The 10,286-nt window shown below is 36.2% G+C and overlaps 1 protein-coding gene across 1 annotated transcript; it reads left to right on the forward strand.

Annotated features, from left to right (window-relative positions):
• The first annotated feature begins 2,158 nt into the window (after nt 1–2,158).
• Nucleotides 2,159–10,060, forward strand: LOC127157264 (deoxynucleoside triphosphate triphosphohydrolase SAMHD1-like). Its single transcript, XM_051100519.1, is given in 16 exon segments — nt 2,159–2,335; nt 2,608–2,702; nt 3,278–3,438; nt 5,039–5,154; nt 5,351–5,452; nt 5,616–5,647; nt 6,040–6,192; nt 6,292–6,392; nt 6,993–7,101; nt 8,326–8,417; nt 8,581–8,693; nt 8,863–8,996; nt 9,133–9,204; nt 9,279–9,383; nt 9,557–9,710; nt 9,887–10,060. Coding segments are annotated over 16 exon segments (1,629 nt in total). The 5' UTR covers nt 2,159–2,247; the 3' UTR covers nt 9,889–10,060.
• The last annotated feature ends 226 nt before the right edge of the window (nt 10,061–10,286 follow it).

A 10,286-nucleotide genomic window follows, 5' to 3' on the forward strand; every position in this document is an offset into this window, starting at 1 on the left:
ATGCACAACATTTTAATTTAATGAAACCACAACTAGATCCTAGTGACCTATAATTATAGACCCATTTCAGAACACCCATTTAAGATGTAAAAGATTGGAGAACTGACAATCTTCTCCTATTAAATTTAAAAAACTTATTGGACAAAAAAATCAGTACACAAAATCTCTTAGATTAAAATTTGCATCTAGATGGACGTATTGTTACTTCCTCTCTGGTGATTGGTGCCCAGGGAGCAGTTGGGGGATCAGTGCCTTGCTCAAGGGACTCAACTCTTTCTTTTTCTTTCAACTCTTTCTGGTTTCTTATGACCTTCAATCCCTGCCAGATCTGAGACTCGAATCTGGAACCTTTCGGTTACAAGCCCAACTCCCTAACCATTAGGCCATAGCTGCCCCAAAACAGCCTACAATCCTACACTACAAACTCCGGACCTTTGGTAGTACTTATAGGATAGCAAAGTCCACTAAAGGAGGCAGAGATTTTTTTCCTGGAATAGCCTTCTTGATAATGTTTGGGGTTCAGGCACACTCTTGATATTTAAATCTAGATTAAAAACACATCTCTTTAGCCGAGCATTCACATAAAGTATCTTGTAATCTTGTATTTCAGTTATATCTTATAAAATGCACATTATCAATCTTTTGCTTCGCTTTAAACAGATATTTTGTTGTGCTTGGTTGGAACAGCTGCTATGCTAAATTTGTTCTATTTGCTTCTCTGTTTCTGCTATGGGATGGGAATCCCAAGGTAACTAGGAATAGGAACCAACATATAATACTACAGATTTTTTACTTACATTACTGTAGGTTTAAACACAACATTATTACTGTTAATCATGTTCATAATGATGTTCAGCAACTCATGTTGCTGCATCTGTCTGTGTTCTTCAGGTGGGCCGAGCAAATCACTTTATGTGTCTTTGAGGTTGTGTTTTGTCTGACCTAGTGATAGAGGAGAGAGAACATCACTTCACCAGCCTTTTTACATTTCTAATAAATTGCACGCATTGATTTTGTGTGTGTGCGTGTGTGTGTCATATTTTTATTACATTCTGAGACACAGACTCTTTAATATCATTCTTCATTTTAAAAGTTCAGTGTGGCAAAAAGTGACAAGAAGTAAAAGTTTGCTGTGAAAAGGCAAACAGATCAGCTGTTCATCTATTAATTTTGCACCAATTGTTCTTCACATATGAAACAGAACCTGTTCACCAATAAACCTTTATTCCTTGCAAACCACAGAATGTTAACCACTTTGTCACTACCTTTCCACACCTTACAGTTTGAACCTGCTCAGCTGCGTATTTTACAGGGGTGTTTGTTTCGATTATATTCACGTTTTCATTTTTAGAATGTTTTTTAATGATCATTCCACCTGTGACATCAAACTAACAAGACACACCTGGTAAAAGTCAAGAGTGGCACAATGGACTAAAGTATGACACAACACATTACCACAACTATTTACCCTTTCAAACCTGTTATATGTGTACAGTTTTAATGAATGGATCTAAATGGTTCTAAAAATGCTTTTGTGAGGTGTAATGGAAAGGTCCATAAATTAATATGCCAAGCAATGCCCCACTTATGGGATTTGGAGAGCTGAGGGTTTTAATTGTATTATGATATGCATCATTTACTGTTACTTTCGTATTTTGACTTAAGTTCATAGCTAACATCCGCATTAAGAAGTTATTTAAATGATTTAGACTTAAAGGGCTAGTTCACCCAAACATGTTGTAAATAATGTAGTTTTTAATACAGACTGATCTTTTTGTTTCTTACAACCTCAAAATATTGTCAGAAACCACAGGGATCTCAAAAACATGCACCCACTGACTTGCATTTCATCACAAGGACCATGTTTCACCTTAAAATGATGATTGATTGGGAAGAAATGTCATTTCCGCTGACGTTTTTTTTTTTTTTTTTTTTTTTTTTTTTGTAACTGTTCTTTAGATCACAAACAAAGATATTCTGAGGAACACAATTTCAATACATTTTTATACTAAATTTCACCTTGTATTTCCAGTAGCAACTGCTCTGATCCTGCCAGTGATCAAGCTCAAAATTTGCCTAAGACACACCCTCATAGTTTCATGACAAGCCTTTCCTGATCATGAACTACAGCGAGCTGAGATGCTGGATGCAAGAAATCTGCAAGCAGTTCACTGCTCAAATATCTGATTTTAACAGCCCACAAGCACAAACCAAAACACTTCAGAAAACTTCAGAGAAACAGAGGAGATGTCTCAGTCTAAACAAACCAAAAAAACTCTCGCTGATCACAGGAAAAGTCTTCAGGATCTAAAAAAGTCTTACGAGGAAAGTAAAGGTAAGGACAGACAGATGATAAAACAGAAATAAGATAGGACACATGTTGTTCCTAGTGTAATTATTTTAAATGTAATACTTGCTGTGATTAATGGGGTTATTGTTCAGTAATTCTAAGAATTAGAAGTATGATTTACATGCCTTGCCTCATAGACATCTACTGTGAATCTAGCACCCACTGCTAAAACATTTGAATGCTTTTACAAACAAGGAAACAGTAATGACTTAGAATATATAGTTTACACTTGGATATAAAATGTCATGCCTTTCCAGAGCCAGAGAAACAACAGATATGGCAGATTATCAAGGATGAACTGCAAGTCATCCTGAAGAAATACTCCTTAGACTTTTCAAAAGAGCAAATGAAGGTACAGTAAATGTTACAGTAAACTTGTGTACATTTCTGCATATTTTCACTTTTCATGAAGGAACATACAAGTTCAGTGCAATGCAGCATTTGTAGATAGTAAATCCCTACTATCTTACTGAAAAAAGTGTGTTTGTAAAGTCACTTACATTTGGTCATAAGCATGTGTGTGTATTTTTGGGTAACAGAAAACATCTACTGAATGTTTAAAGTATGTCTATTTTTGCTCCACAAAAAAAAAAAAAAAAAAAAAAAGAAATTGTGGGGATAATGTTTTGTTTACAGAATGGTTTTATGATTGTCATTTATGTAAGGATTTCTGTGACTCAATTTGTAATGTGTTATTATGTGACTAAGATGCAATTCATACATTCAATTGAATGGTGTTTTCTGTGTTAAAAAAAAAAAAAAAAATAGCTGACTTGTGTACACTGTTCATCAACACTGTTCATCCAAACGAACTGAACCCTAATGTAATACAACTTCAGGTCAATGATGTGATTTTAAACATGCCTAGTCACAAATTGCATTGCGGTTTATTGCAGTAAACCAGTGTTTCTTGTTCTGATTCTATAGATTTTCAATGACCCCATTCATGGACACATTGCGCTGCATCCCCTACTGGTGAAGATCATTGACACTCCTCAGTTTCAGAGACTCCGGCACCTCAAACAACTGGGAGGAACATATCTGGTCTATCCGGGTGCTTCTCACAATCGCTTTGAACACTCAATTGGGTGAGACTGTTGTGTAACAAATTTTAGGACTCTCATTTGTCATTGCATGTAAACAAAGCTACAATGCCAGCTACAATGTCACGGATAGGCTGCTTGTTTAACACATTATTTATCAGATATTTGCCTTGTAAGACATTCTAACTAGACATAGAATTAGGCTAGTAGCTCCAAACCATATTAATCAGCAGAAGAGCACTATTGAAACAAACAAACAAACAACAAAAAAAAAAAAAAAAAAAACTGTCCATAGACTGCTACTTGCAACGCCCACAATAAAAACGTGTACCCCTATTTCGTATCTGTAAGACTATCCCACTATCTAATTTCAAGTTTGTTGTATAACAGCACTTATCGCTGGGTGACAAGCTCTTAATATGCGGAGAACACTTTGAAAATGTCATCTAATCAATATAATCTTCGCAGGGTAGGAGTGGGTAGTGATGCTGGATGTAACTAAAAAGGTCAGATTTTCCAGTGAGGTCTGGTTGGGGAGTTACAGAACGGCCCGACGATAATGCATAATCTTATTAACTGTTTATCTGCCACACTATTCAGTGCCAATCCTACCGTGCAGTCAGTTTCACTGGTTAAGGTTAGGGTAAGGAGTGGGGTAGGTTTAGGGGTTAGCATTTGTGTAGCATAGTGTAGGAAATCAACACTGTGATTGACACAACCAATAAAATCTTTAGAATCATCTGTGGGGCGGAGTTTGTGCTGAAGTGGATTGGGGGGGGGAAATTGCACATGTGCCTGTCTGTCAAAGGGAGGAAGCCACGCCCTATTTTGGAGTGCCCACCCACATTTAGAGATCTCCAGGCTGCAGTTATACCCTTCTCAAAAAACTGGACCTTTTTAGTTACATCCAGCATCACTACCCACTCCTACCCTGTGAATTTCAAGCCCCGGGATGCACCCGTAAGCGATAGAGTAAAGCCTTTTCCCTGCGCTTCACTGGGACGGCTCGTGCAGCTACAGAAGTCGGAGGTAATAGTCCTTAGCCTTTTTGTTAGAGTGTTTGACCCCTATAAGTTACACTCCAAACAGATACCGGTATACAGGGAGTGTATTTGCTGTTTAGCAAACAAATATATGGTAACACACTGCTGCCACACACATATTCTTTTTTTCATCTTAATTATATTATAATAACGAGAAGTTATGTCATTAAAACATATTTTCTTGTAATAATGAGATGATGCACCGTTAAAACGACATATTGTTTTTGGTAATAACAACAGGTCATAAAAACTATACGATTTTCCCGTTCTAGAAGATATATGGTTACATTATTATTACAACAAATTGAAATATGAACAAAAAGAAATAAGAGAAATGACAAATGGTTTTATTATTATTATTATTATTCATGTTATTTTGTTTGAAGAAAGGAAAAACATGAAAATTAAGATAGATTTTTCGTATTTTTTGTTAATGGACAAAAACTGAGAGGCCCTGATACAATCCCTTGATTGACCACTTAATACAATTACTGCATTGTAAAATCAGCCAAATAAACTCAATACAGATACTAAAGGTTCAATGTTTAGTTTAGGCTTGAAGTAGACTAATATGCCTATGTTTGTGTTTGTGTGTGTGTTAGTGTGGCGTATTTAGCAGGACGTCTAGTGAAAGTTCTTCATGACAATCAGCCAGAGCTCAAAATCACCAAACAGGATTTCCTGTGTGTTCAGATTGCCGGTCTGTGTCACGACTTGGGTGAGTGGGTGAGGAGCACTAATGCTTATGAACAAATAAAAAATGCAGTTTTTTAAATTATTATTATTATTTTGCTTGATACTGGATGTGGTGTAATCATATGTTAAGATTAACTAAAAAGTAAATACTGCAAAAGTAAATACAAAGCAAAATGCTGTAAAATATTTTATTTTCTTTTTATGTTTTTCTTTTTTAGGTCATGGTCCAGTTTCTCATGTATTTGATTGTCTGTTTATCCCTGAAGCCAAAAAAATAAAAATCTAAAGGTAAGGGCCAGTGTGTGCAGTTGAAATGAGAGGTAATCAGAAGGGTTTGTGCACATGCAAGGTTTTTACGCATGTCATTTTCACAATTGGACATGCAGAACTTTAGCCATTCGTTGAGAGTGTGTCTTGTACAGTAGTTTGCTAATTTACAAAATATGGCTAACAAATCAACAAGCAGCTGCTTCTTTTTCTTAGGCTTGCCTGATGACATCCCTGAAAATTGGAAGGTGAGCATGAACACTCTATGTAAAAGGGCTTGGCAAACTTAAACATGTGGAATACTGGGAATATTATTTTCTGATTTTTATTAATTTGTTTTAAAAAATATTAAGTTAATCAAATCTGCATGAAGGTTATTGACTCTTTACTTGCTTCAAGTAAAATGTGTAAACAAACTGAATACATCAAAAAATGACATAAACATATGGAAACATCCACGATAAAACACAGAAACTCACCAAACAAGGTTAAACAACAAAAACACGAGGGACAGTGACAAAAACAGAGATGTATTAAACACTAATTGGCGAATAATACTAACAACAAATAGCTAATTAGAACTCAGTAATGAATCTGTACTATATGCATGTTTTCATCTTTGTTTCTGTCTTTACTGCAGCATGAGCAGATGTCAGTTCTAATGTTCGATGACATTGTAAAGAGTCTGAAGGCTGAGAATGAAGACGTGTTGAAAGAACATGGACTGGACGATAAAGACGTCACCTTCATTAAAGAGTTAATCGAAGGAGCGAAAACTTCAGAGGCTTCAAAGGTACAAATTGATCATCCAGCTGTTTATGTTGTGTTAGTAGGTGAAGGTTGTGTTAGAAATGAAGTATGAATTACTTACAGCCTTTGTTTTTCTGTTCAGTGGTCATATGAGGGCAGAGATGAAGAAAAATCCTTCCTGTATGAGATTGTGGCAAATAAACAGAACGGCATTGATGTGGACAAATGGGATTATTTTGCACGGTAAATATTATTATGTCTTTTAAGAATGCTACTATTATTTAGGATCTGAAATTTTTGAACCAATCACCTGAGCCGTAGATGTCTTATGACCAATGACTGTACAGCTGCAGGAAAATGACATCATTATTGGCTGATGACACAAAAATTGAATAATATAATATTGAATACTATATAGTATGCAAAACAAACAACAAAAAAGTATGTCCGAGTTCATACTTCAAAAACAGTAGATAAAAAGTACCCGGATGACTTACTACTACTGGCAGGATTTTAAAGTGTGCGTTCAATGGACACTTTATTATCCTGTTGGAGAGGATTTATGAATGGCAGTGAAGCGACACAACTGATTCTTATTACCAGGTCATATTACCATATCAGCATGGCGGATGTAATATGCTGGAATTTCATTCATACTTTTTTAACATTTAGTAAGCTCAAATTTAAGTTTATACTGTCCTGAGATGTGACATCAGACTTGTCTTGTGGATTATTCTGTTGTCACAGTTGGTCAGTGTGACAAACAGAGACCCATGAAATAACTTAAACAGAGCCAAGCTGATCCTGTCATGTATTCATTGATATTTAACGTCTATTTGACAGAGACTGTCATCACCTTGGCATTCGAAACAGTTTTGACCATCTACGTCTGCTTAAGTTTGCCCGAGTCTGTAAAGTGAACAAGAGAAATCACATCTGCTTCAGAGACAAGGTGCCTCATACAATTTTCACTTACTTTACTTACTAATTAAACACTTATGTTGCATGTTCAGAAGATATATGAATGACTTAGTTGCTGGTAATATGTTGCATTCGGATGTTAGTCACGACTCAGGGAGACAGTATCAGGTTGATGTAAGTTTATTAGGATGATTAGGATTCATGAACAGCAATCAGCACGGTATGGCATACAGGAATTTCTTTCTGTGGTTCCAATCTACACAAAATGCAATTGGGTGTATGTGGATGTGGTTCTAAAATGAACAGAAAGAACACAGGCAGAGTTTTGTCTAAGCCATGAATAAACTATAAAAATTAAATAATTCATATTTTCTTATTTTATTTGTGTTTTCTTATTGTTTTAGTGGATGAAATAAGTACATTTAGGCTAACCTAATTTCAATTATATTTAAGCCCCATATCCTCATGAGTCGCAAGTATTTGGGACTTAAATATCCTCATTATTAATCTAGACAAACTTATAATACTAGACAAATGGCACCTTTCACTACCAGTCATGATTAGGTTAGCATTAGGATGAAGCGTCACGTATCGCTTCATCACACTTAAACATTGTAGAAGCAATCTCAAAGTAACTTTAATAATAAACAGTGCACTTCCATATCGCCATTGACGCACACCAACTAAAACCACTTAAGAATCATCAGAACAGTTGAAGTTTAGCAGGAACCAAGCGCTAACAGTCCACACCTGACTGGAGCTTCTGGTAATTTCCTCATAATGCAATCGAAGCTACAGCTGATGCAATACTTGCAATGAACTTAATGAGGGTATGCTGCCATATACTGAACATAATAGATGGTGCTTCCAAATTAACTATATGCCCACTTGATTAGTTGAGGGGGAAAAAAAAAAAAACAGCCAACCAAGTTAGTCTTACCAGGCTGGCCTTAGCTGGTCATAGCTGGTAAGCAGGCTGATTTTAGAGGGGTTCTGGCCACTTTCTTAACTGGTCAGGCTGGTCTTAACTGGGAGACCAGCTAAAGCAATCAGTTAAAACCAGCCTGACCAGCCTAGCCAGGCTGGGAGACCATAAAACCAGCTGCTTCCAGCTAAAACCAGCTAACCAGCTTAGTCTGGTTTTAGCATTTTTTTTTCAGCAGGGTCATCTGCTCTGATTTGTAGTTTTATTCCGATAACGTCATAGATTGTGATCTAATGCACAAGGATTGGCTGATGTTTGTCTGTGTAACAGGAGGCTGATAATGTTTATGACATGTTTCGCACCCGATACACTCTCCATCGTCAGGCCTATCAGCACAAGATCGCCAACATCGTTGAAGACATGTGAGTTTCTCTGTTTGGATTGAAAGCCTGTGTTGCAGATCCAGCAAGTTACATCTTGCATCATCAGTTCTTCTCTTACAGGATGTTACACAGAAGCAACACCGCACAATATACATAGTTTTTTTTTTTGTTTTGTTTTTTGTTTTTTGTTTTTTTGTGTTAGGCTTTCAGAAGCACTCTTACTGGCTGATCGTGACCTTCATCAAGATAAACCTGAAGATATGCTGAAGATTTCTGAAGCCATAAAGACAGCAGAGGACTACAGCAAACTCACAGGTCAACTGAACCCACCACACACACACACACACGCACACACACAAAACAACAACAACAAAAAGTGTACAAAAATGAAAAGTATAGCACACCATATAAACATTGTTGGTTATGTGTTTTAGGACATAAAGTAACTTTTGGCTCTAAAAATGAGTTTTCTGTCTTCTGTCAGATGAGATCTTTGAGCAAATCTTGTCCTCCACTTCTCCTAACCTGGAGAAGGCTCGAGACGTCCTTGTCAAGGTTGTTAAAAGGAAACTGCCAAAGTTTGTTGGAGAAGCTCGTCTGACTATAAAGAAATCAAAGGTTGGAGAAAACACAGCATTTGTTTTCTATTCAACTGACATTGTCCATACTTAAAGACAGTACTGTCTTTTTTTAGACAGTATTCACTGAACAAAACACGGGTCAATAAATAACGCTCTCAAATGTGAAATTTCAGGAAGAGCTGACAGAAACATGGAAGGCAGCTGTTCAGAAGACTTCTCTGAACGTTAAAGATTTACCAGTTTATGTAAGTTATATGCATATACCAAAAACATAATCTCTGCTTTCATATCTTCACAAACTATTTCATCTCTTATTCAGGTGGTTGATCTGGATCACGGCATGAAGGACAAAAACCCCATTGAAAAAGTCTATTTCTACAGCAAGAGGAAACCCAACGAAGCTTCTGCCATTAAGGATTATCAGGTACCCATCTGATTTTTTTTTTTATTAATAATGTGCTTTTGGTGAACACATTGGCTTGAGCTTTGTCTTGTTGGGCTTAGTGATTATACTACAGTGTTACATTGTAGCTCATTTACTCCACAATCAAGTGTCATTAGAAAACTCATAGTGTGTGGTTGGTCTTATTGTGACAGGTATCCAGTTTCTTGCCAAAGAAGTTTAATGAAGAACTGGTTAGAGTTTATTACAAAATAACTGATGAGAACAAAGAGGAAGAAAAGAAGAAGATGGATGAGGCTGAGAAGTGCTTTCAGATGTGGTGTGCAGACAATTTTGGACTCCAAAAATGTGGGTGATTTTTGATATATGAGATCCAAAGTTTATGGCTGCAAAGTCGGTGCATGTATCTGAAATTGTTGTGATATTTTCTCTTACTGTAGACTGGATGTTTAATGACTAGGGGCTGATTAATGACTGACAGAGAGAGAGATTTCAGCACATTCTTAAACGTGTTTGTGTTTCAGGATACATAAGGGCGGCCTTATGATGGACATGATGATGATGGGAAGCAGTGAAAACAAAAACAGCTTTTCTGCTTAAATGTTCTTAAACACTGCTGTGAAGATGTCAAATGTATGCATATAATCAGAAAAAAAAATGCAAGGCAGCAGAATGTTTAAAACAATTTACATTGTGAATGTAACAAAATTGCTACTTAGTTTTGATTGTTTTTATGTTATTAACATTTTTAATTTTTAAAGTTTTCAAAGTTTTTTTTTGTATCTAGCGAAAGCAGCTAGGGATGGTTACATTTTGAAGGTGTGTGACAGATTTATAAGTGTGGATTTGATCAAATTATTTGATTACTTTGTTGCATATTTGCAAAAGAGAGTATGGAGTAGTGATTTATTATTTATTTGGAGA

This window comes from Labeo rohita, unplaced genomic scaffold, assembly GCF_022985175.1.
Source record: "Labeo rohita strain BAU-BD-2019 unplaced genomic scaffold, IGBB_LRoh.1.0 scaffold_1028, whole genome shotgun sequence".
Taxonomy (NCBI): Eukaryota; Metazoa; Chordata; class Actinopteri; order Cypriniformes; family Cyprinidae; genus Labeo; species Labeo rohita.